Below are 27,437 nucleotides of genomic sequence, written 5' to 3'. Positions count from 1 at the left end.
ATAACACATATACACACACATGTAGCTACTCACCAACCCATGCAGCCACTTATACACAAAGTAAAATACTGATACAAACATTTAAATATTTAAACAAATCTCGCTAATATATGTATTCACTAAGATACACTTAATAAGCCAGTTAACCAATCAAATTTTTTTTTTTAAACATCCATTAAGACACTTATTTAAACATTTATTCTTCCATCGACCTTTACATATACATATATAAAACATATTTATTTTTCAGAAAGACACACATTCACTGGATGGTGTCATCAGTGATGTCATGAGTGATGTCACTGACCATGTCATGCATGAGTGATGTAATATGCGACGTCATCAGCAGTGCATTGCAGGCGCGCAAGTTGTAGTGAGTCCAACTAACTATAATGTGGGAATTTCAATGGTTTTATGTCAGTAAAATTTCCAGCTAACTATAACTGGTGTGAAACCTATGGTTTTTTCAGTGAATTTAATAGGTTTTTTAAATTCTAATTCCTAACTATAACTGGTGTGAAACCTATGGTTTTTTCAGTGAACTCAGAAAACCTCCTACCAAAGTTAAAGCCAAGTCAACTTTCAATCCAGTCATGCTCAAAGACTCTATAGACTTGTTTCATGACAAAGTAACCAACCAGTTGAAGGATCTAAACATTAAAATTCACAGGGGCAAGCACAAATACAACAAACAGATGGCGGAGTATAGAGCTTTGACGGTCAAGCTGCAAAAGAATCGTAATCTTATAATTCACGCTTCTGACAAAGGAGGAAACATTGTGCTGATGCACAGAGAAATGTATCTAAAGGAAGCCCTATTGCAGCTTAATGACAGAACCTGTTATACAAAATTCACAGGATTAGAGCTGAAAGCTGTATATACGGACTGTCATAAAAAATTGTCCAAATGGAAATTGAAAGGCCTAATCACCAAGTCTGAGCATAAATTCCTTAAAAATGACCATCCCATTGTGCCAACAATGTACTTTTTGCCCAAACTACATAAGGACCCTCTAAACCCTCCTGGGCGTCCGATTATTTCAGCCAGAAACAGTTGCACTGAGCACATGTCACAATATGTGGATTTTTTCCTGCAGGAGGAAGTAAAGAAACTGCCGTCATACATAAGTGATACTAGTGATTTTTTGTTAAAAATCCAAAACCTAACATGGAAACAAGACTACCTATTAATTGCACTGGATGTGTGTTCATTATACACAAGTATCATACATTCAGACAGCCTTAATGCAATGAACTTCTACCTGCAGAGAGCACAACCAAACATGACAGAGCACAACAATATGTTGGTGGACATGGCGAAGTTTTGTCTAAACAGCAATGTTTTTATGTTCAACAATATGATGAATAGGCAGCTACAGGGTGTTGCCATGGTGGCCAGCTTCTCTCCTAGCTACGCGTGCTTGCACATGGGCTATTGGGAGGAGCTGGTCCTCATGGTGGAACACGCAGAGACAGTGCAAAACAGGGTGGTAACCTGGTTGCGCTTCATTGATGATCTGTTTATTGTGTGGAGGGGTGATACAATATCAGCAGAAACATTTATAACACACATCAATAACAACAACTTGAACCTCCAATTTACTGCCACTATAAGCGATACATCCATTACATTTTTAGACACAGAAGTCTTTGTTGAACACAACAAACTAGAGACCAGATTGCACCGCAAATCCACCGCCGGGAACTCTACCTTACACGCCAGAAGTTCACATATCAAACACCTAGTGAACAGCATCCCATATGGGGAGATGCTAAGGCTTAAGAGGATCCATAGTAGGGAGAGTGACCTGAAAGACGCCCAAAGAGAGCAAAAACAGATTTTTACAGAGAGGGTATTCCAATAAAATCATAGATGCAGCTATACAAAAACTGCACAAAGAGACAGATCCGAACTGTTGTCAGGACACACCAAGTTACCGCTTGAAGGGGGAGCCATAGTCACCAGGCCATCTGAATTCAGGATAATTGAACAGTACAGCGCACAATTTAAACAAATCCAATCTATCATCAGCAAGAACTGTCCACTAGTCCTCAGTGACCAAGTGATAGGGAGGGATCTCCCAAAAAGACCTTCTATTACTTACAGCAGGGGGCAGTCTATGAGGGACGAGCTAGTAAAAACCAGCCCAGAAGTCTTAGCGTCAACAGTATGGTATCAAACACATACAGGCTTTTTTAATTGTAAGGTATGCAAGGCTTGCCAACAAGCAATCCTGCTACCTCTCGCCATTTGACAGGAGGGAACACAAAATAGACAAGGTGTTAACATGTAAAACCGAATACGCCGTCTATGTCTTGATATGTCCTTGTGAACTGCTCTATGTCGGGAGTACCAAACATCCTGTACATAAAAGAATCCTTCAACATCTAAGAGCAATTGACAATCAAGACAATACCTATCCTGTCGCGAGACATTTTAAAGCCAAGCATGACTAAGAGCAATAAACTCAGGTACTATGCAATTTAACTGCATACCAGCAAGTAGACGAGGTGGCAACCGAGAGGCCAAACTTCGCCGCCTTGAGACTCATTATATACTAAGCATCCTTCAGGTCTTAACATTACCGAAGATCTTTACACATGTTTATAGTGGGTAAACCTGAGGCACTAATGGCAGAGAATTTACTTCATTTGCACTATCAATTAGCATATTTTATGGATTTTAGATACATATTCATTCTGATGAAGATTTTCTTCATCTGTTTTGTAATGCCATCTTTTAGCAATGAAATTTACTGTGATGGTCATTTTAGATATACTTAAATTATAAATCAATTTTAGCCTCTATATACCATTTAAGGTTTTTATGGGTGTAATAATTAATTGATTTGCTTGTGTATATTTTGCTGTTGATGGTTGACAATGTACAGATTGAAATTCATTTATAGATATGAATTTCTAGATCCATATATGATATGCTTTGTTTTGCACATAAATTGTGGCCAGTCTTTTACCACTATGGTATTTCAATGGCACTACATCCTTTCCCAATACAAGTGGCTCTTTCGGCGATTAACTCTTATGCCCCTTTGGGACCTGTAATTATTGGGCATTTCAAGCGTATGGGGCTCCATACTGATCCAACCAAAAATACACCCAGGGATTTAAGGAAAACATGCTGCTATATTCTAAGTCTATTGATTTAGTACAAACATCAGGATTCAAGCCGCACTGAGATTTAACAATAATGAATTTATTTATTTTATTCACGTTTATTTACTTTTTCTCACCTTCACGAAAATCAGGCATTGTATGTTTTTATACTAGTACACAGGTTTGCATTTATTTTTAGTGGCCAAACTTACATACATAGCATCTTTGGTAATTCAAAATGAATTGATAAAAGAAAAAGATTTTGTAGTTCAAAAACCAGGATTTCTTCTATGTTTATGTAACCTGTAGGCCAATACCTGTAACATCAGCAATGTATTTAAACCAATGCCAAAAACTTACCTGTGTCATGTGATCAAGCGCTCTGTGTAGCGCGAAACGCGTCATGATGGCTGGGAGCACTAACACCGAATAAACCACCTTGCACAAAACTTGGGTCCGTGTCCGTGTTTTCAGGACGAGCTGAGCCTGCCTTGCAGCCGGATTATCCTTGGAATATATATATATATATATATATATATATATATATATATATATATATATATATATATATATATATATTACCTACTGGCGGTCGCCAGTAGGTATATATAGTTAGGATTTTTTCTCTATGGAACTTTTGAAAATTCTATGTCTAATAACTTTGGCGTTTGTGGACGGAATCGGCTGAAATTGTCAGGAAAATGGCACATTTTGTTTCTGAGCAGCCCCTCAAAATTTGGGGGGGTTCCGTCAAGGGGGGGCGGAGAAAAAAGGGGGGTCCCAAAACACGTTTTTCCCATTCATTTTTCCATAGGGCGTTTGGCCTCACTTTTAGCTCGAACGGCTGAATGGATTTGCACGAAACTTGGCAAAATTGTAGGGACTGTTAGCCCAATGTGCCTTTGCTGGGTCTCAATATATGTGCTCCAGTGGATTTTGAGAAATTAACGTTTAAAAAAACAGATATATCTGTGACAGCGTCCCGGATAGCGCACCGGTTCGCGTACTTTTCGCGTAACGGAGCTTTGCAAAGCGAAGCTGATTGGCTCTCCGGTGTCTGTCAACATTCTAAACAGTCCGGAGCGGCCGCCATCTTGTCTCTCGGTAGGATCGAGAGACAAGAGGAGGCCAAAACGAAGGGGGAAATGAAGGAAAGGGGGCAAGGTAGACCCCCAGGGCAAAAGGAAAAAAGAAAAAAAAAATTGAGATTTTTCGCCGTAGAGGCGCGTCCCGGTACGCGAACCGGGCAGCTAACCCGGGCAGCTAACCGGCAGCGTAGCGGGAGTCTGAGGAGAAGCTGATTGGCTGTCAACTTTGTAAACAGTCCGGAGCGGCCGCCATCTTGTCTCTCGGTAGGATCGAGAGACAAGAGGTGGTGAAAAACGAAGGGGGAAATGAAGGAAAGGGGGCAAGGTAGACCCCCAGGGCAAAAGGAAAAAAGAAAAAAAAAAATAGAGATTTTTCGCGGTAGAGGCGCTTCCCGGTACGCCAACCGGGCAGCTAAACGGTAACGTAACGGGAGTCCGACATCTTGTGTTTTGGAGCGTCCGGTTTGCGTACCGGGTAGCGTTCCAGTAAGCGTAACAAGGGGAAAACCAAGAGAAACAGTAAAATAAAATTTAAAGGAATACATTTCCACCAAACTTGTCACTGACCATGTCATGAATGATGTAATATGTGACATCATCAGCAGTAGATTGCGGGTGCACGATATATAGTTATTGCAACTAACTATATATGCAAATTTCTATGGTTTTGTGCGAGTAAATTAAGGTTTTGAAAATGCTAATCCCTAACTATATATGGTCTATAACCAATGGTTTTTTCAGTGAATTTTCAAGGTTTTGGGAAGCAATAAAATCCCTCAAAGAAGATACAACCATCGAAATAAAGTCTTCAGACAAAGGGGGCAACATTGTCATTTTCACCAAAGAACAGTATAAAAGAGAGGCATTGAGACAATTGAATGACTCTGACTGCTACAAAATCATGGACAAAAGGGACTTTGGGAAGTGTGTCACAGAATATCACAATTTACTTGGGGGTTGGAAGGAGGAGGGTATGCTAAATAAACAAGAACACGAGTATTTACTTTGTGAGCACCCAATCATTCCAACATTTTATCACCTTCCCAATGTACACAAGGACATTCTCAACCCCCCAGGCAGACCAATTGTCTCTTCCATAGGAAGTTTACTCGAAAATACGTCGAGATTTATAGATGGTTATCTATCCCCATTTGTAAAAGATCTCCCTTCCTTTGTCAGAGACATTCAGGATTTTATAAGGCAGATTGATGGGATCAGGTGGGAGGATGACATGCTTCTCATCACCTTAGACGTCACAAGCCTATATACCTGTATTGAACATCAGAATGGGATCTCTGCCGTAAAATGGTTCTTGGGCAAGAAGAGTATGCAGTACCATCAGCATAACAAAATGCTAGTAAAAATGATTGAATTCTGCCTCTATAATAACATGTTCTTATTTGCAGGTAACATGTATCATCAACTCAGAGGGACCGCGATGGGCACGTGCTTTTGCCCCCAGCTACGCGAACCTTTTCGTGGGCTGGTGGGAGAAGCACGTGGCCTGGGGGGGGGGGTCCAACGAAAAGTGGCTGGATAACATCATGATCTGGTCGAGATATATAGACCACTTGTTTGTCGTTTGGCGGGGTGACGTCTCCTCGGCTGAGGAGTACGTGGCAAAGCTAAACGACAACGAGTTAAATCTCAAATTTACCAGCACAATGAGTCAGACATCAATCCACTATCTCGACCTAGAGGTCTTTGTCAACAAGAAAACCCTATGTACTAAACTTTACCGCAAGCCTACGGCTGGCAACACTGTACTACATGCGGCCAGCCACCACCCGAAAAGCATGGTAAGGAACATCCCCTTTGCAGAACTATTGCGCATCAAAAGGAATTGTTCAGATTCCAATGATTTCAGACAGGCGCAGGAAGGGGCGGTAAGTAGATTCAGAGAAAGAGGGTACTCCAAAACACTACTCGACGAAACAACCAAGCGAGTAGATAGTATTGAGAGAAAGGACCTCTTACAGGCCACCGCCAGTAAGAAAACAGATGATGGTACCACTAGGATGATCACCAGTTACAATATGAGATCGAACGAACTGGTGCACATATTCAACAAGAACTGGCACATCCTAGGCACAGATCCAACGCTCAAGGGACTGATACCAGACAGACCACCTATTACTTATAGACGCTGTCAATCCCTAAATGACCATCTAGTGAGAAGCCACTACACGGACCCCCCCAAGAGTATGAGAAACAAGCCAATCAATGGTTTCTTTCCTTGCATGCATTGCAAGGCTTGCAAATTCAGCAAGAAGAGAACCAAATATGAAGGGAGGGTGAATGACCCAAGGCCAATGAGAGAAATTAAGAAATTTCTGAACTGCAATTCAGAATTTGTAGTTTATTGCCTGGTTTGCCCATGTTCGAAAAGATATATTGGCAGCACCATCAACCAAGCCAAAAAACGTATCCTGGAACATATGCGTGCCATCGCCAATAAGGATAAGAACTACCCGGTGGCACGCCATTTTGAGACCCACCATGACAGTAACAGGGATCTATTATCCTTCTATCTTATAGACCAACTTGATAGAAAGGAACGTGGTGGGGACAGGATAAGACTCCTTAGGGCAATGGAGTCCAGGTACATCATTGACCTCCAGAGCATGCAGCCGAAAGGGCTCAACAACGACGAGGAACTCTGGGTACACTTAGAATGAATCAAAACCTACTCCCAGATTGGTTCAGGAGGAATAAAACTGAATTGCAAGTAGAACAAGTAAGATCTGCAATCTGAAACATGTACATACTCTTTGAGTCTGCAGCTCAAAATACTTGTACCAAGATCTTACAAATATGGATTCTCGCCCATACAGGGCTCCATAATATGTGTTGATAAAACAAGGCATACATACACATCGCCCACTTAGCCCATTCAGGGCTATACACAATGCATTAATACAGCACCTTAATAAACACTAAAATAATTTATACTCTTCTGGAAATGATCAGAATGAACTCATGCCAAGTGAGGTGGACAGAAAGACAAAGCTAAATATCTTCTGTATGTGTATAAATGAATGTTCGCTGATAATGTGCCTTAATAATCAACTCAGTGTTTTTATCATTTTTATCATTATATACACTTTTGCACGGGCACTTTTTCTAAAAAGTCACTTTATACCCCTTGTTAACATGATGTTACAATGCTACAAACAAATTGTAATATTGCACGTTAAAATATGGCCGCCAAAACCACCAAGGCGAGCAGTAGTCCACTTTCTATGTTTCGGGAAGTGGTAGGGGATTTAATGACTGTGTACACAGAGAATGGCTGACACTGAAGAAGCCAAATCGGTGAAACGCGTATGTCAGGGGGGCAGGGGGGTCTGCCAATAAACCATTGTTGGGAAAAACAACAACTTGGAGTGCCGTCCTTTCTTGACCTTCGCAAAGACCACGGAGGTGTGTGCTGGCATATATATATATATATATATATATATATATATATATATATATATATATATATATATATATATATATATATATATATATATATATATATATATATATATATATATATATATACATATATATGTACACAGTTGAACTTTGGGTCAGCTGTCTTCTGCAGCCTTCTTCTGCTATTGGCCTGTTTGAGTGTCATTTACACTCTCCTACGGTCCATGACAGCGTACTGTCTGGGATAATGGTTTAGTCTATATCAGTCGTTGGCTCTCTTGCCCTGTCAATGACAGCAGTTTCTGTTTACATGTGTACATCACCTGAAATTAAGTGTGCTTCAGTGACAGAGCTTGTTGGCCAGTCCTTTATCGTTCACCTTTCTCCTTTTGTAGTTCCTATTTCAGTTTCTTGCACCTTCTCTTTTTCTTTTCTTTTTTCTTAGGAGAATACTACAACTCTCTAGGCAGTGCTATCAGGTCACTTGCTTGCCACTAATTTCAACTGCGGTGCTTCACATTCCATGTGGCCAATCCCTGTAAACTAGGTGACCAATATAGAATGCTGTTGTCCATAGTCTATTAATCTTTGACCATTCCAAAATGGGCAATAAATTAGTTCTAAATGTGGAAGCCATGATGAAACTTTGAAACAACAATAGACTATGTGCAATCCCTCTACATGATGGACACCCGCTCTTATGTCTAGGTTTGTTATTATAAGCATAGGCTTGTTGTGTTTACAATGTAGCATGTTTTCTTTTTTCTACTTATATTTACATGTATCTTGCATATGTAGTTGAACATGTGTGTTTAATTGCGGTTGTGTCAGAAAGTGAGTCCAAGAATCAGTCAGTGGATGGATGAATCAACAAATGAGTTGAAAGATTAGTGACAAAGTGCTTGTATGATGATCTATTGACTTCTAAATCTATCAATGACCCAAAAAGCATTTTCATTCATAAGCAAGACTTATTGCCATTGCCAATGCTTGTAATCTGAGTAAATCCAAATGTATTCAATTGAGGCTAACATTCCCTATGCAACCCCCTTGCCTACTCAAATACTGCAAACACGCATTTTTATTAACTATCCAGATTCTTTGTAGTTAGCCAGTCATCTTTTTGTATTTGTTTTGGTCTATTTAACATGTGGAGCTCTTTGGATCAAAGTGCTATGAAATACAATAAATAAATAACCAAAATATTTTTCCCATTGAGGAAATTCTAAATTAACTTTTTACTGAAAGAATATTTGGTGGTTTTGTGGTATTATTTACTAAGCTATCATTTGTAAAGTAATGTGTTAACTTGCTGAGTGGTAGGGCGAGCTGTGGTATTGTATGCTTTGTTGTATTGTGGTATGGTATTCTAGTGTGTGTTGTATTGTATTAAGTTATGCTATGCGCTTCTACTGGGTGTAAGGTTATGCGCTGCTAAGTTGTGTTATGTTACCCTTATATAACTTATATAAGGGAAAGAGGGCTATGGAAAGAGGGGACGCGGTAGTAGGAGTTTTTTAATCCAAATATTGGCCACATAATGCTCGCACCGCATGGCTAACAGAGCTACCTTTAGGCGCCCATTGGCTGAACAGGAATGTAAGAACAGAAATGGGAAGGACCGGGCAGTAGCATAACATGCTAAACTACTCTGTGCGGTTTTATTTTTATTGTATGGCAGGTTATATTGAATACTTGTGTGTTTTGAAGGGGTTTGTAATTGGCTTCCTCATTAAATTCATTTGGATTTCTTTTTTGGAACACAGGAGCGGATCTCCAAACGTGGGCGGAAGCTGGTGGATTACGACAGCGCGCGCCACCATTTGGAGGCGCTGCAGAATGCGAAGAAGAAAGATGAGGCTAAGATTGCCAAGGTAAAGCCTTGCCCACACGCACTCCCCCTACACAGCACCTTTCTGGCAGCTTACATCATCAGACTTTGACCCAGAGCCAAAGAGAGAGAGATGGAAAAGTGAGAAGGAAGGATAAAGAGAAATATAGAAAAACAGTGACGAAAGGAGAAAGCAGGGATGAATAATAACCAGCAGGACTGCGATAACAAGGCAGGAAGTGTAGGGTGGGGGAATAAACAGGCATGAGATGCAATCGAGAACAGGCAGCTTTGCTATTGCGCTACCCCAGCCTTCTGCCACAGTAGGATCTTAAGAAAAACTTTTGGCTCCTGCAAATATTTGTTTCTTTTTTTGTAGAAATAAGAGGAATTTATAGAAATCTGTGGAAAAGGGATAAGTAATGGACCATTGCTACTCTCCATTTAAATGCCACTAGTACACATCTTTTTAATATTAATAAAGTTTTCATATTCAAGTGTCCGCTATATTAGTGATGATGATCACTAAATTGCCCCCAGGTTAAAATAGTGTTTACGAACACCTGTTGGACCAAACACAACTTCTGAGGTATATTTAAGAGATATCAGAAAACCCTTAAAAGGAACTGATACAACTTCAACTCCCATCTTGCCAAGCACTCTTCATGAGCTCACACATGACATCGTAGATGCCATAACAAATGACATCATCAGTTAAGTTAGTACATCCAGTACCACACCCTTGCTGACCACTGAGCTCAGCCTTTGAATGTGCCTGGTGAGACTGGGTTAAGGATGCCATCTTCAGACTTCTCCTGTACCCTGTTCCCGATCACCATAGGTACTGCCATTTGCAGCAAGGCGCTGTCTTTTTCCATGCTCTGCCAAATACCCATGCCAGTATCGAATGAATAATTCTCTATGGGGACTGCAATGAAAACTGAAACTCTTGGGAGCCCTCAGTGTCCCTATAACTTCCACCCATTCGGCCAAACAGTATTTAACTTTCCAACCTCAAACTTTTCTTGGAAGTTTATGAAGATTCATAATACAGGGAAAAGCTATGACCAGTCCAAAATTATTTTTCCTACACTTGCACACAATACCAATATGTGTTAATGCCAACTGGCAGTGGTAACAGATGCAAAAACAACAGTTGGTGGACAGAATGCAGAACAATGTCATACATTCACCCCAGTACAGGGATCTGGGCCTAAATCCATCGTTTTTTTGCTCACCACACCACCCCAGTTCAGACATGGCCATATGCAAATCAGCCTTGACCCTGTGCCTCATGCAAACAGTCCAGCCCGAACTGCCAAACCAGGTCTTCCCTGGACCGGAATCAAGCATCCTAGGACCGGTTTCTGGCTCCCAGCCATCTTCAGCCAGGATAGCTTGACTCCAGTGGCGTGGAGAGCACTGGACTCACGTCTGAGCATACCCGTCCCACTCGGGGTGACAATTGCAAAAACAACAGTTGATGGACAGAATGCAGAACAATGTCATACATTCACCCAGTACAGAGATCTGGGCCTAAATCCAATTTTTTTTTGCTCACCACACCACCCCAGTTCAGACATGGCCATGTGGAAATCAGCCTTGACCCTGTGCCTCATGGGAACAGTCCAGCCCGAACTGCCAAGCCATGTCTTCCCTGGACCTGAATCAAGCATCCTAGGACCAGTTTCTGGCTACCAGCCGTCTTCAGCCAGGATAACTTGACTCCAGTGGCATGAAGGGCACGGGACTCATGTCTGAGCATACCCGTCCCACTCGGGGTGACAAATGCAAAAACAACAGTTGATGGACAGAATGCAGAACAATGTCATACATTCACCCCTTTACAGAGATCTGAGCCTAAGTCCATAATTTTTTTGCTCACACACCACCCTAGTTCAGACGGCATTTCAGCTGTCTTCAGCTCGGCTTGCTTGAATCCAGTGGCAAAGTGAGCAAGGGACTCACGTCTGAGCATACCCTGCCAACTTATGGCGAACAAAGCGGTACAAAAGGGGGTGGTGATGGACGGAGCATCTGAACCAATCAAACACTCACACCCAGTCAACAGATCTCGGTTTAATCCATCACCGTTCTTTAGCCCACTCTGCCACCCCAGTTCAGACATGGCCATATGCAAATCAGTCTGACCCTGTGCCTCATGGGAACAGTCCAGCCCGAACTGCCAAGCCATGCCTTCCCTGGACCGGAAACAAGCTTCCGAGGACCGATTTTTGGCATTTCAGCCGTCTTCAGTCCGGCTTGCTTGAATCCAGTGGTAAAGTGAGCAAGGGACTCACGTCTGAGCATATCCTGCCACACTTATGGCGGCCAAAAGCAGTACAAAAGGGGGTGCTGATGGACGGAGCATCTGAACCAATCAAACACTCACACCCAGTCAACAGATCTGGGTTTAATCCATCACCGTTCTTTAGCCCACTCTGCCACCCCAGTTCAGACATGGCCATATGCAAATCAGTCTGACCCTGTGCCTCATGGGAACAGTCCAGCCCGAACTGCCAAGCCATGCCTTCCCTGGACCGGAAACAAGCTTCCGAGGACCGATTTCTGGCATTTCAGCCGTCTTCAGCCCCGCTTGCTTGAATCCAGTGGTAAAGTGAGCAAGGGACTCACGTCTGAGCATATCCTGCCACACTTATGGCGGCCAAAAGCAGTACAAAAAGGGGGTGGTGATGGACGGAGCATCTGAACCAATCAAACACTCACACCCAGTCAACAGATCTGAGTTTAATCCATCACCCTTCTTTAGCCCACTCTGCCACCCCAGTTCAGACAAGGCCATATGCAAATGAGTCGGACCCTGTGCCTCATGGGAACAGTCCAGCTTGGCAGTGTGGGCTGGACTGTTTCCATGAGGCACAGGGTCAGACTGATTCGCATATGGCCATGTCTTTCGCATATGGCCATTCACTTTCTAAAATGGTGTAATTTTTACGGCAAGAGAATTTCCTGTCTTGTCTCCATTCAGTTTTAATTGGTTGAAACCCGTCCAGCTATCGACTGTTATAAGACACTCACAAAGCCTAACAACTTATACTTAAGGATTGCCTGACATTAGTAAAACAGTTTGAGTGTCATCTGCATATGTAAACAAGCATTGGAAATGCAATAGGTCTCGCCTTTGATTACGTTAAAGCTATTTTCTTTCCTAATGGTATTGTATAGCAAAGCAAATGGCTTTGACTTAATGAAAGGCGAGACTTGCATTTCTAATGCTTGTTTTTTTTTGCAAGCATACACAGTGATGCCAATCAGCCTACTTTCCTTGTATCACTTCCATCATATCATCCAAGTGTAGCGTTCAAATAAGATCCTCACATCTATAAAGGATATCTTTTTGCAAAATCAGATCTGTTACCTGGAACACTCCCGCTCTTCCATATCGTAATGCTTTTCTTTCAATTTAAAAATACCAAAAATAATATGTGATTTAAACATTAAATGATGTGAATAATAAAAAGGTAACAAAAGAGTAATGAAAGCATAATACGCGATCTAAAAATATCAAAAATCAATTTAGAGGTTTGTAAATCTCACAAGGCGATACCAGTGGTGTTTCACAGAAAAAAACTAACGGCATTCCAAGGGAACGAAACCTGAACCAGAGATACTGTGTACATTTTTTTTTATTTCTTTATTAGTTTATTCCTCCAAATCAATAGAACATGGGTAAATACAGTCATACAGCTCATCCCCCTCAGCCGAGGTGGTATAGGATTCAACAATAATTCATGTCAGAAACGAGATCTAAGGTCACAGCCATGGAGATTCCTCTATCTTCAGTATTCTCATCGTCTTTTCGTGCTTAAATATAACTCAACAGTAATGAACTCCCCCCACCTCCCTTCCAACCCCCCTTCCGCCCCCTCCCAATGCCTTCCACCCCCCTTGCCGGGTCCGTATAACTGGAGGTTTGTGCATCTTAATATTTATGCTGGGTCTCCCTGTATATCTCCCCTTTGTCCTGGCCCCCTCCCCCCATTATGGAAGACGTCTCGCATTAGCTTTCCGGTGTAGGTTGGGAGGCCTGTCCTGCTATCTCCTGAATCATCGCTCCCCATGCTATTAGGACCTCGGGTCATTTGTCATCCCACCTGGTGTTCCTTATGTGTCCCTCCTCAGCCAGAGCCCACTCCCTTAGATACGTCCTCCATTTCGTTAATAGTGGCCCCTGCTGGGTTAACCAATGGATCGCAATACGCCGCTTGGCTATAACCAGGCCCAGGACCAGGAATCGCCTGCTTATCTTTCGCTTAGGATCTCGAGGAATCAAGCCCAGGAGACAGGCACGCGGGTCCAGGCTATTGCCCTGTTATCCTGGTTAGATCCTCAAGGACCGCCACCCAGTACGTCTGGATCGTTGGGCACATCCACACCATGTGCGGGAAATCCGCCTGAGCGTAGCAACATCTAGGGCAATGTGGATCCCTGGTGTTATCAATGGCCTGAAGCCCCCTGGGGGAGAGATAAATCATATGTATGATATTATACTGGATTTGTTTGAAATTATTACTGACCGACACCTTCCGCACACTCTCGTGTATTTTTTCCCAGTCTCGTGTTGTGACCTCCTGCGGACACACCTACTGCCATTTGTGTTCTATCTTTAGGGGGACAGTCTTTTTATCTCCCCTCAGTGCCCTGTAGAGGTGAGTAACACACTTTCGTCCCTCTGCCATAGTGATCATAGTGACCAGGGTTTGGATGTGCCCTGGAGCCTCTGGAAATGAGGGCCATAATTGCTGTGCTGTTGCCGCTATTTTAGCGTATTGCAGAAACTGCCCTGATCCCAGCTCAAAGTTGGTCACCGCCTCCTGATAAGTGATGAATTTATTGTCCGGGTAGTGGTCAGACAGCATCAGGCAACCCCCCTCCTTCCATTTATCCGTAGACATAACCTGGTCTGTTTGTGCAAAGGGTGGCATCAGCCAGAAGTCCACCTCCGGGGCAAATGGCTGTTCTCGGATTAGTCGTCGTACCACCCTGTTCCATATTGCAGCCACAAGATGCACCAATGGAGGACTGTATTCTTGTTGCCCCCCGCCTGCCATAGAAGCGCTCCCAGCTGTCGGTCCCCATATGTACCTGCCAGCAGGGACCTCTCCCAGGAGGGATCCTTGTCCAACCAGGCTATAGCATGTTGCAATTGTGACACAAAATAGTAAAGTACTAAATCTGGGATCTCTAAAACCTCTTTGCCCCATCGACGTTTCATGACCTCTAGACTTATCCTACATCGCTTCTCATTCCACAATAATAGGACCAGCAGAGCATCCAGTTCCTTGAATACCCAGTGCGGAAGTTCAAAGAAGGAACCTTGCATTGTGTACAGACATCGAGGTAGGACCACCATCTTTATTAAGGCACTCTTCCCCATTAGGGAGAGTTTAAGTGTGTTCCAGAAGGCAATACTACCCTGAAGACCCCAGGATTATCCTCCCCATGTTATGCTGGTAAAAAGTTGTCGCATTCCTTCCGATCCATATCCCCAGATAGCGGAGTATGTCCTCTACCCCTGGAAGTACCATCTCCGGGCGTTGGGCCCCCTCCCAGTCGCTTCCCATTCCAACCGTGTAAAGCTGTGATTTTGTTTTGTTAATGGAAAGTCTGGAGGCAGCTGTTAACTGTGACAGTGCAGCTAAAAGGGTCAGTAATGACTGAGTCGGCCGATTCAGGTATATCAATGCGTCATCGGCGTACATCGATGCAACATGCTCCAAACTCCCCACCCGTATGCCCTGTCACTCGAGGACCCCACGGAGATGACAAGCCAATGGCTCCATTGCTAAGGCAAATAGCAAGGGGGAAAGCGGACATCCCTGCCGGGCCCCCCTTGCTATGGGCATCATGTCTGATAGGTATCGTCCTGTGCGAACCCTTGCCATTGGTTGAGCATAGATTTGTTTTATCCAGTTTACAAAAACCCCTCCCAGTCCCATTTTTAAAAGTACCTGCCATAGATAGTCACACCTGATCGAATCGAACGCTTGTTCGATATCAAGGAACACTAAGGTGCTCTGTTGGGCCCGTCCCTGCATTGATTGCATGACGTGGGCAAGGCGGTGAATATTCTGCAACGTATTCCTGCCCGGGATAAACTCAGACTGGTCATCATGGACCAGCCGCCGAAGATAGGGGAGGAGCCTACATGCCAACACCTGACTGATGATTTCAAAATCTATGTTCAGCATTGAAATGGGTCTATAAGAGCTGGGGAGGAGTGGATCTTTCCCTTTCTTGGGGATCATTACTATCAGTGCTTCCCTCATGGAGTCTGGGAGCATTCCGCGTTCATTGGCCTCCGCCGTAATTTCTAGGAGTTTTGGGATCAGAACCCCTCCATATTCTTTATAGAGTTCGACTGCTATGCCGTCCATCCCAGAGGACTTTGCAGTCTTCAGGTGGGCGATCGCCGCCCATATTTTCTCCCCCTTAAACGGGCCAACTAAGGCCTCCTGACTTTCCGCGTCTATGCACGGCAATTTCGCCTCAGCAAGATAAGCTTCCACGACCTCAGGGGCCATGGGGGACTGGGGCTTGGAGTATATTTTTCATTAATGGGTCCGGAATACATTATTTATCTCAGTATGGGTATATACCACCTGGCCCAGGTCATTCTTAAGTGCCAGAATTGGGTGAGGTTGAGTCTCCGCCTGAATCAGGCTGCCAGTAGCCGTCCCGCCTTATCCCCCTCAGTATACCAGCGTCGCCTGCTTGCATTTCTATTGAATTTGCTGAGCTAGTCCCATGTGTCCCCTAACTTCCGTTGCACGTCAGCCTATTCTGTCAGCCCCTCCTTGTTTGCGGAAAGGTCCTTCTCGAGTGCCGCAAGCGCTCTTCGTACCGCCGGAGGTCGTACTCCAGCACTTTTTAACCCCAACTCCATGAACAAGCATATCCCCCATAGCACCACCTTCATCGCGTCCCATTCAGTCGCCCTAGTGCTGGCTGAGCCCCAGTTGACCTTCAAATAAGCATCCAGCCCATTCGAGATAACTTCTTTACAGAACGGGTCGCCAAAAGCTTCGGTGTTGATCCTCCATAGCGGTATCTTAGATCTCTGCCTGCCTAACGAGTATGTGATTAATAATGGGGACTGATCAGACAAATAGCAGGCCAGATATTGAGTCTACGCTATCTGATGCACCGCCATCTTTTGAATAAAAAAATAGTCTAATCTACTGTGGTTATTGGCAGCAGGTGTGTGGCACAAGTACACTCGACGACCCGGGTTGCGGTGCCTCTATACATCTAACAGGCCATAATTTTGAAACATCTGGCCCATCGCTTCTCTGACTCTAGGCTTGGCATCCAGCTTTGGGGGGTGTCTGTCTAACTCCCCATAAAGGGCACAATTAAAGGTCCTGCAACCATCAATTTCGTGTCTGGGTCCAGATCAAGCGGCCCCAGCACTTGACTTAAAACCCATCATCATCACTATTTGTGGCATAAATATTTACCAGGCATATACTGCGCCCATCCAGCGTCCCCTCCACCATCACAAACCTCTCATCAGGATTTAGTGTGCTTAACCTTAAAGGGAACTCCTGATGCCACCCAGATATGCGCTCCCCTGGCAAATCCTGAATAGGATGTGGCAAAAAACTCACCCCTCTATCTGCATTGGACGTACTTAAGACAGTCTCCCCATAGGTGCGTCTCCTGGAGCAGGGCTATGCTTGCCCCATAACGCCTAAGGTAGGTCGCCACTCGGATACGTTTGACCATGTTATTGAGCACCAGAACATTCCATGTTATTAGTTTATACCTCTGTGTGTCACCTGACGTGCGTTAGCGGTTGTTGGTGTCGCGGCACCTGACTGACGTGTGGAGGACCCCCAGTAGAATTGCAGCATGACCCCTCAAGATGCAGACTTCTCCGACCTCCAGTGATGCAACTAAGACTAGACCCAGCAACGACCCAAACAAAACCATATTGTGAAACCCCAACTCACCATACTCACAGGCGGTAGTACTTCATTCTCACAACCCAGTCCTGGGCTCAGGCCCCAGAGCTCCACCCACCCCTTAAATCACCCCACTCAACTTGAAATATCGAATATAAATGACCGTACTCTCCCAAGTCAGAAAGAACCCCTCCCCCCAAACTCTGATATTCAGCCGACCGACTGGCACCGCGTAGCCATGCCTGACCAGTGGCCTTGCCAGGCCGCCTCAGCACTCTACAGCTGGCAAGTCTAAACTACATATGGGCGTCATAGTGTAACCTCCTCCAAAAAACACATTTCCAGCCCTCCCTCCCAATGTCTCTGGCCCACTGCCCACTCATACAAGTCTCTCGGGAAAGTCAAGTGCTCCTCGGGTCAAAACAGATAACAGATACTCACAGTGTCTATGACCCCAAGTCCTTCGGTCTCAGTGCCAAGTCCACCACTCACTTGTCTCCAGATGCCTCAACAACTGGGCTGGGGGCTCCCCCCACCTCCGACTGTGTGTCCTATACCAAACATAATGAAGAGAACTGGATCTGTGTTGGGATCGCCTCCAGTTCTGTAAGGAGAGTGCCATCCGGTCCCACCATGATACGTCCTCCATTCGCCAGATCTCGTCCCTTCAGTCACTGCTCCTCATCACACCGTTGCTGGTTCTGGTGTCTCTGCTCCTGCCAGCCCTGGTTCTGGTCTTGGCCGCCAAGCCCAGCGAGTCCATCCAGTCAGCCGCCTCCGACGGGTTACCAAAGAAGTGTGTCTTGTCGCCATATTGTACTCGGAGCCTGGCCGGGAACATTAAGCTGTATTTAATATCGTGGCTACGCTTCCTGCGTTTGACGCCCAAGAAGTCATTCCGTAGTTCTTGCACCTTTTTTGTATAATCTGGGTATATATGGTTGTCATGATTTTCAAATCTGGGCGGGCCAGTGGTGCGAATGTGTTGCAGGATCATGTCCCGGTCTCTGAAATTGAACAGCCAGGCGATCATGGCTCTGGGCAGGGATCCTGGTTTTGACGGTGGCCCAAGAGATCTATGAGCTCGTTCCACTGCAAACATTTTGGAGAGTTGGAGGTTCAGTAATGTTGTACCAATCCAGTCTTCGAGAAATAGGTCCGCCGCCGGTCCTTCCGCCTTTTCTGGAAATCCTAAAAAACGAAGATTGTTCCTTCGTGACCACCCTTCAGCATCTTCTGCCCGGTCCTCCAGCCGGGCCATGTGGTCCTGGAGAGCTGTTACCATCTCCCTCAGCTGACGGACCTCAGTCTGCAAAGCGGTCAGGTCTCCCTTCGTGGTGGTAACCCTGTCTGCCACCTTCCTGAGATCCAGGCGCAAATGGTTTATGTCCATTGCCATCCTGTACATTTTGGTTTCTAATGCCGCCCTGGAGTCACGGATCACTACCAAAATGTCGGCTTTGTCCCGGGATGCTGAGCCCTGGTGAGTCCCCTGCTCCAGGTCTGTTCTGAGGCAGTCCGCCAAAGTCGGGCCCGGAACAGTGTTATATTTTATTTGTTTGGGCTCCTCGTATGGGTTGGTCTTTCCCCAAAGTCCAGCGTGGCTGTCCTAGGGTTCTCCCCGGTGTCCACCCAGGCAGGGAACCATTAATGTCATAAGCAGTTCAGCAGGGGGATCCCTCAGACGGTCTGCCCCACCCCCAGGGGCCCCAGCGTCATCGATAGCACGCAGTCCACCCCGTCCGCCGGCTGGGGCTGTTGTTCGACACCACGGGCCCTCCCAGCGAGCTCCCCCGCTTGATTTTGTCTCTTCCCACGCCGATCTGCAAATCAAACACCTCAGGGCAACCTACACGCCGCACATCTCTGCCGAGCCGGGGGGACTGGTTGTTGTAAGGGGGCCTCCACTCCTCCTCTACTGGGCTCCAGTACCAGGCCACAGGATTTACAATTCGCCTCACAGGCCCTCAGGTGGCACCCGCCCTACGTCCAGCCGCTTCCAGCTGTAGTGCAGGCAGGTCACACCTCACCGGCCGCATGCAGGTCTCATTCCCGGCCACCTGATTTTATGGGGGAGGTCCTCACCTCCTCTACCAGACTTCGGTCTCTGATCCCAGGTATTGCAATCTGTTCTACTGCCCCCCAGGCAGCCTTCATGCCACTTCCAGGCCCCTCCAGCTGGGGTGCAGGGAGGACGCACCACACCGGCCTCGTGTAGGCCTTGCCCTCAGGATTCGATGTTATACGGGGGGCTCCTCACCTCACCAATCGGCCTTCTGTCTCAGGCCACATGTGGTACGATCCGTCATCTGGGCCCCCAGGTGGCCCCCACTTCACGTCCAGGTACTTTCAGCCGGGGTGCAGGCAGGCCGCATCGCACAGGCCTTGTGTGGGTCACGCCCCCAGAGTCAGGAGTCACGCCGGCCGGCTGCTCGCAGCAGACACTAGCCTTCTGCACCTCCTCCTGGGGCCTCACAGCGGTCTAGCCCCAGTGACTGGAACTCACCCAGTTCCAGTGTCTCCTCTACTGCCCTCCGACCCTCATATCTTACAGCAGCGAGGTGGCCGCCATTACGGGGGATAGGGTTCCGACGGGTCTTCAGCAGCCCGTGGCGACGTTGTCCAGTTGCAGGCCGCTTTCCTGGCACAACACCGGGACCTTTGGAGTCAGGGGGGGCTTCCGCTACTGGTCCAGGTTGCGAAAGTCACCATAATGCCAGGATTATTCAGGATTCTAAAGCGCTGGGGCAGGAGCAGTGCAAAAATGCGTCTAGTCGGCCATTTTGTCAGGCCACGCCCCCCTACCGTGAACATTTTTTGTAGGTTTTGGCAATCTTTTTAGTATTTACAACTCTCTTGGCGTTGCCGGTGCATTTTTAGTATTTATGTCGTAATTGCTTTTCTGTCAATGTTCAATTTTTTCTGACCAAACGGTGCCTGTCTTCATAGTTAAAATTGCAATGAAAACATAAATGAAACATTTTAATTAAAGAAAAACAGACCATGATTTTGATGTTGAATAAAGTTTCCTCTGTTTACTAGTGCCCCAAGCAAAAAAGGAGGGTTTCAGGCCTTTCCTTAACTGCCGACGCAAATATATTATTATTACCCAAGATAATAATGGTGAAAAGCTTTAAAAAAAAGTTTGTTCTTCACAGGAACCTCTCGAATCACAGTCTAATTCAACGATTGCTACCTCTACCCAAATATCCCAAGTCCTCTAACTAGAAATCGGGTCCAATCACAGCCTGACCCTCATTTCCAATCACAGCCTGACCCACGTTTCCAAACACAGCCTGACATGTATGTCCAATCACAGCCTGACCCGCATGTCCAATCACAGCCTGACCCGTATGTCCAATCGCAGCCTGACCCGCATGTCCAATCACTCATGAGTCATAGCAACGAGCTGCCTGTGGGAAACCAAGTGCCTAGTAGCCCTGTGAACTAACACCTGGTAGCGGAGTTGCAACCCCTAGGGAGGATGTGAAGCTATCACCCGTTCAACCAGCTCATGATGACCGCATCATTGCCTTAGGTAGCTATGCACAAAATACCCCAGGTTGGCACTTAATTTTATCGGAAAAGTGATCTAGTCACACTGTCGACAAGTGTGTACTGCATTCACATAAAGTCTGTTTCCAGCTCCTGTTAATAGGAAAACATGCTTTAAGAGCTCTCGCTTTTAGGTCTTGCCTGAGCCAGCGCATGCGCTGTCTGGCGAGACATTTAGTAGCAGCTTTTCGAAATGCTACCAAAGCAGCCACCAGCTTACTCTCTCTCGCACAAGCGCTCGCGCTGCTGCGCGCACATCCCTCACGTGCTTTAGCAGCGCGTCATCGCGATCACTTTCGCTTTCACAGTGATCGCGATAGCGATGACTTTCGCTTTGCCCATTCGTTATGCAGACCCAGCCATTCCTACTCCCTGTGCTCCTGCAGGTCCATCCATGTTGGGCTGTATTTGCAGCCCCTGGTGATCGCCCGCGCACACCTTTGATGGACCCCGATGCTTATGGTACCACTCTCGGGAGTCTACGCCTCGTATCGCGGTGCCTGTACACCACTCTTCTGCGGGGTTCTTGCTCTGTGCTCCCCCAAGCTGATAAACTCTTCGCGCTCTCTCTGCGGGCGGTTCTGCGCCCCTACTCTCTGGCGCCGCTTACAGTCCACTCTCTCTGCTCCCACCACCTCGGCTGTACCTCTCCACTCTTTAGGCAACTCCCTCCGGTGCAGCTCCGTGCTTAGCTTCGGTGCTTATTCTGCATCCCTTCTCTCTGCACTGGCCCGCCCGTTGTCCTTTCTCTTGCTTCACCCACCCGGCCCTACGCCACTAGTGAAAAGACTCCCACATTAGCCTGAATGAACACGGCTTAACAGCAATGCTTGTTTAACTTGCTAACTGCACGATCCCCCCAAATCTGAAGCCTTCATCGACTGTCTGTGACCATTGGAAAGATCCTTTCCTGCCATGTAAGACCGCCATTGAGTGAACCAACTGGATTGCACGGCTTTGCAGTCTGCTTTGGCCTCTGCAGAAGCTATTCCATTTTCTCCTCAGGTCGTCTTTTCTTATCTTATCTTAACAAAAATTTTACAGCGCACGTTCACCCGGGGGTTTCATGGCGCTAACCGATAGAACTGGAAACTAAGCCCAGGGAGGGGAGATGGAGAACTAGGCCGGCGTCTGAACAAACAGCCACGTTTTAAGCTGCCGCCTGAACTGGAGAAGAGTGGTGGAGGAGCGGATCTCTAAAGTGAGGGAATTCCACAGTTTAGTGGCAAGCGTGGCAAACCTGTGTCCTCCCTTCCGTTGGAATTTAAAACTGGGGACAATCAGGAGAATCTGAGAAGCAGACCGCAGATTGCGTGGAGGGGCGTACTTGGGCAGAAGTTCCTGGATGAACCTGGGACTGCGTGCATGAAGAGCTTTAAATGTCATGCAGGCAGTTTTAAAGAGTGTGCGCTGTATAACAGGAAGCCAGTGAAGTTGCTTCAACAGCGGTCTGGCAGATTGCCAGCGTGGAAGATGATAGATAAGTCTGGCAGCTTGATTTTGAGCCAGTTGAAGACGTTTAGTGAGAGCCACAGGAAGGCCCAGATAGTTGGCGTTGGCATAGTCTAAATGAGAAAGTACCAATGCCATCACAACCTGGGTCAGAGCGGACTGAGTGAGCATTCGGCTAATCTTTTTTATTTTCCGCAGCTGGAAGAAGCAGAATGACAACACTGCATTGACCTGAGGCTTCAGTGAGAGCTCATCATCAATAAGTACCCCTAGGCTTTTAACCACTTTGGACGGGGTAGGTGGCTGACCAAGTTTGAGCGGCCAATAATGTGGTCCCCAAGGGAGTTTGCTTTTACCAAAGAGGACAAGCTCCGTCTTCTCAGGATTCAATTTGAGATGGTTGCTGTCCATCCAATAGCCTATGGAGAGCATGGTGGACTGGCATTGGTGCACAGATTCTGGGGAGTCGTCGATGGTGAAAGTAAGTTGCAGATCATCTGCACAATTAAAAATAGTGACTTTAAAATTTTTTCATAAATGCAACGGAGGGAGCATATAAATGTTAAACAAAATAGGAGATAAAGAGGAACCCTGAGGGACCCCGCAGGTAGTGTGGAGTTTCAATGAGGAGAAGGGAGGTAGACCAACAGCTGCCAAACCACTAAACACTTCATATGTGCTTGATTGGCCATCACAAGACCTCTAGGACACTTTTGAAGTACAAAGGTAACTAACTATACCGGGACGGGCCAAATCTTCATTACACACTGGCTCGATTCATTTGTCGGTGGTATTAACTTTGGAGCTGCTGAGTGCTCTCAATAGTCTTTGTCGCACTTTCATTTTGATAGCTCGTTGTTTGCCCTCGGTGGCAACTGTTCTAGATGGTGTCTGCAGTCTGCAGCCTTAAATGGAATGTAATGCACACAGTGATAATTATGCCATAAAGTACGCCCCACCAGGAGCGTACTTTATGGCCTAATTTTATCATCCTGGCTCAACTATAAGCTTCTGTAACCGGATTATTAATAAAGCTACGACGTGGAACCTACAACCTGGCTTCCTGTTAAGATTCTTACTTCAACAGTTTCCATTCCAGCAAACAGGTTCTGGATGAATGTGAGCTTCCACATATTTCATGTGACTTCCGATACTTAGTAGATAAGTGTGAAACATTGTACGGAGTTCCATCACCAAATTTACTGCAGTCACCTGTTTTCAAGAGGTGAGGAAGAGTGAAACCTGCATTAGCATCTTTGAATGAAAGGATACGTCACATCTTGTTGGGACATGGGACAAGCGACGCTACTGAGATGAATTAGAATAAATGACCCAAAAATTCACATTCCACTTAGAATAAAGGTGCTGAACACATGCCATATATCTAGCATGGCAGCATAGCAACCCGTTATGAATATGAATTTTGCATTTAGTGTGGCAGCTTAGTAATGCGGAGGGCGACATATGAAAGGCCCTCACACACAACAGAACTGACTTGAAGGGCTTTTCCACTGCTACACGTCCCCACATTCTGCCGTGCATACCGTGCGGGTCACCTGAAGTGCAAACTGGAGCAGCAGCACAGCCACATAAAGCTTCACCCAAAATAATCCAGACCAAAGAGAAACAACACCACTGTAGCAAAAAAGGCCACTTTTATTAATAAGATCAGGCAATTATTTCTAAACATCCATAACTCATATCACATGTTTATTATATTTTTCCGAAACCTTACAATTTTGAACTTTATACCAAAACCCTATGTTTCATTTCAAACTTATTTCTTTGTAACTGTTTTGACCAAAACCCTCCATAAGTTTCATTTTATGAAATCACCCCATATTTCCAAAACATTTCAACTTTCCTTCTTTTTCCTTTTCCTTTTCCCCATCCTGATCCTCCCCCACCCTCTCTCATGAAGGACGATAAATGTCCGCTCTAGACATTGACCTCCCCCTCTTCCGCCTGAATATCATGGATTAACAAAAATTGCCTTTCCTATTGTGGCATTCTGATTTAAAATTGAACTGTATCTTTTTTAAAAAAAAAATGTTTTAGGGTGGGCGGGTGGGCCTCACATAAAACTCTCCTGCCTCCTCCTCTTACTATCCCGGTAAAATGGCGCTCCCGCTTCCCTCCTCTGACGCATCCACCCGCCTCGCGCTGCTAAGCCCTAACGCCCAATCAGCGCCTTTAGCCTGTCCCACTCGGGCGAACATCCTCGGGGGGAGACCGCTTATCGCTCTGCTCCCCCCGAGGACCCCATTCCGATCTAAACCTGTCTTAGCTTTGTTGAAATTTTTCTGTTCCTGCCCAGGAAGTAAACGTGTTCCGGCCCAGGAAGTAAACGCTGCCCAAGCCAGAGTGAAACTGAGGTCAACACTCTAAACAGAGAGAAGGGACAAAAATCACAGCATTAAGAAGCAATGCATGCCATATAGCGCCCTGGAGGTAATTACAGCTAAGTCACTTATTGCTCAAGTTTATGACTGGCACTTGCATGTGTAGTTAAATGGCTGAACATCATTAACACTTGTCCAGCCATCATTCCAGTACAAATGTGTATATTTGAACTGCCCAGCGGGGATTACAAAGTGTACATACATTTGCACAGGCTTTCGTGGAAGGCTCTCTAGCAATAACACAACCACCTAACTTTGTTTCTTACTCAGAACAACCTCAGACAGAATGAAAAGATTGCATACACATATTTGTGAATTATTTTATAAATTTGAACGGTCAAAATTGCTCTCCTGAAAGAAAAAAGAGCATTATTGAAAACTGCTGGAGACACTGCGTACGTTCAAGTTCTTGCCAGTTGCTGTAGGCTTGCGAGGTCCTCCATAACAGATGTTAACAAGGTAGCCAAGCAAAGGCTAGACATCAGGGGCCATATTATCAAGCAAGGGGGATACATTATCGCCGCTTTTATCGGCAGGAAACTTCCGCTAAAGAGGCGATAATGGGCTTGATAATATGCCCTTGTGAATTCCCATAGAAGCCCAGGTTAACACCAGAACCTGGTCTTCTATGGGAATTCACAAGGGCATATTATCAAGCCCATTATCGCTGCTTTAGCGGCAGTTTCCTGCCGATAAAAGCGGCAATAATGTATCGCCCTTGCTTGATAATATGGCCCCAGATTTGTAAAGTCAGTGACTGTGGCGATAACAAGACACAACTTTTGTACCCGTTCTCAGAGGCCATATGTGACAGTGAAGGAGTTTGTAGCATGTTTAAGAGTTGGCAAAAAGTGTAAATTTGGAGAGATGACTTACGAGTTAACAAAGGGCCATGTACTTGTGCAGTGCTACAACAACAACAAAATGCAGGAGAGACTGGGAAGAATGGAACCTAACTCTTAAGGAGGCTATCATGATATCGAAGATTGTTGAAGAATTATCTGCATGCCCGAAGGAGATGAACAGACGGAGAATAGACAAGTGTACTAGTGATTAGCTTGGCTGTTCTGTGTGTCGCGTGCACCTTTGTGCGTGCGCTGTTGTTCGGATTGCGACTGTGAGCATAAATAGTTTTTTAAGGATTGTATTGTTTTAAAGCTGTTTTTCCTCGTGCTAATGCTTTAGCACAACGTGTACATCTGAATTGTACAACTCTCTTGGCGAAGCCGGTTCATCTGTTTAAAGACTGTGCGTAGATCAGTCCGAGGAGAAATGCACAAACGAGAGAGATGACCCACCGAAACACACCAGGCTCAACAAGATGGCGCAAATCCTGCGGAAATTCCAACATTAAGCAATCTGAGTAGTAAAGTAATCCAGATCAGCTACCGCAGGACAGCATGAAAGTTTGCAGTACAACAACTGTGAGCTAACCAAGAGTGCCATAAATCACCAACTGTTGCAAGAAAGTTGGCGCCTAAGGAGGAGACACACAGAAAGCAAAATTTCCCCAAAGCTTTCTTTCTGTAACCCTATATACAGGAGCCCACAGTCAGCACAACCAGAGAATCACACAAAAACTAACGAGAAGGGAGCTTATCTGGGAAAAGGAAAGACCCTTGGGAAATGAGCGTGACGAGCTCTGAATGCTCCTTTCGCCTTTCCGTCCGCCGAAGCACTTTCAGAAACTGCTTCACAACGAAAGGAAAGCAGGCTACCCAGTCCAGGTGGGCCGGACAAAAAAGCGAAAAGGAGGCACTCCAGAAAGCTTATTCCCAATGGCAGGCCACCGTTTACCATAAACGGTGACGAAAACCAATGGGAACAAGGGGCGGGGGTTAAAGCCCTCTTCTGATAGTCCTCTCCTACAAAATCTCTGCCGGAGGCGAAGCAGGGCTCTGCCCTGCAACGTCATACGAGAACTAAAAAGGAGAAACCAAAAGAATGAACGAGCGGGCCATACATTAAAAAGCAGAGCAGATAGAATGGAGCCTTGAGGAACCTCATAAAAAAGAGATCAAACAATAGATCTGAAAGGCGACGCAGCAACTTGAAACAGGCCAAAAGTCTGTGAAACACTGTAAGGCTATGTCTTTGACACAGAGATCCTCCATCCGTGATAGCAACCTCCGGCGATCTATGGAGTCAAACGTTGCAGACAAATCAAGGAAAGCCAGGGTAGCTTGAAAATCCTTGTTTGCAAGTGGTGCCGCTTATCTAGAGCCATGATGACCATTGTCTTGTGGCTTTGGCCATATCAAAATCCAGCTAGCATTAGGTGGAGAAGGCCACTTGTTTATAAATAGCCATTTAGTTGATCAAAACATTTTCTACAAACTTGGGTGGTTAAGCAAGTTGTGAGATAGAATGTAGATTTGAGAAAATGTCCATACCAAGAGAGGGATGGCATGAGTAGGGCGGACTTGAACATATTAGGAATAGTGCCTGATGTCAAAGAAGTATTTAGAAGTGGGCATTCGTAGCCACTTTCAGTTAGCAGTCGATTTTGTGGGTGTTTTGCTGAAAGAGTATCTGCAGATGATCAATGGGACTGGCTATTTTGTAGTAGTTGGATAAAATGTTCTGTATCAAGCAAAGAGAAATTTGTAAGACAATTGGATGCACAGATTAGAAAAGGGTACCAATT

At 45.5% G+C, this 27,437-nt stretch overlaps 1 protein-coding gene across 2 annotated transcripts in view; it reads left to right on the top strand.

The window, feature by feature from the left end:
- BIN2 (bridging integrator 2) overlaps nucleotides 1-27,437 on the top strand; it is a 420,497-nt gene that overhangs the window by 203,687 nt on the left and 189,373 nt on the right. Inside the window, exon 6 of one of the 2 annotated variants that reach the window (XM_086965889.1) lies at nucleotides 9,389-9,496. The exons of the other annotated variant lie outside the window; for it this stretch is intronic. Within the exon in view, the coding sequence (XP_086822015.1) occupies nucleotides 9,389-9,496 (108 nt within the window). The remainder of the gene's footprint in view (nucleotides 1-9,388; nucleotides 9,497-27,437) is intronic. 2 annotated transcript variants of the gene reach the window in all.

This window comes from Lissotriton vulgaris, chromosome 1_1 (assembly GCF_964263255.1).
Source record: "Lissotriton vulgaris chromosome 1_1, aLisVul1.2, whole genome shotgun sequence".
Lineage (NCBI taxonomy): Eukaryota > Metazoa > Chordata > Amphibia > Caudata > Salamandridae > Lissotriton > Lissotriton vulgaris.
This window is presented reverse-complemented; position numbering and strand designations above follow the sequence as displayed.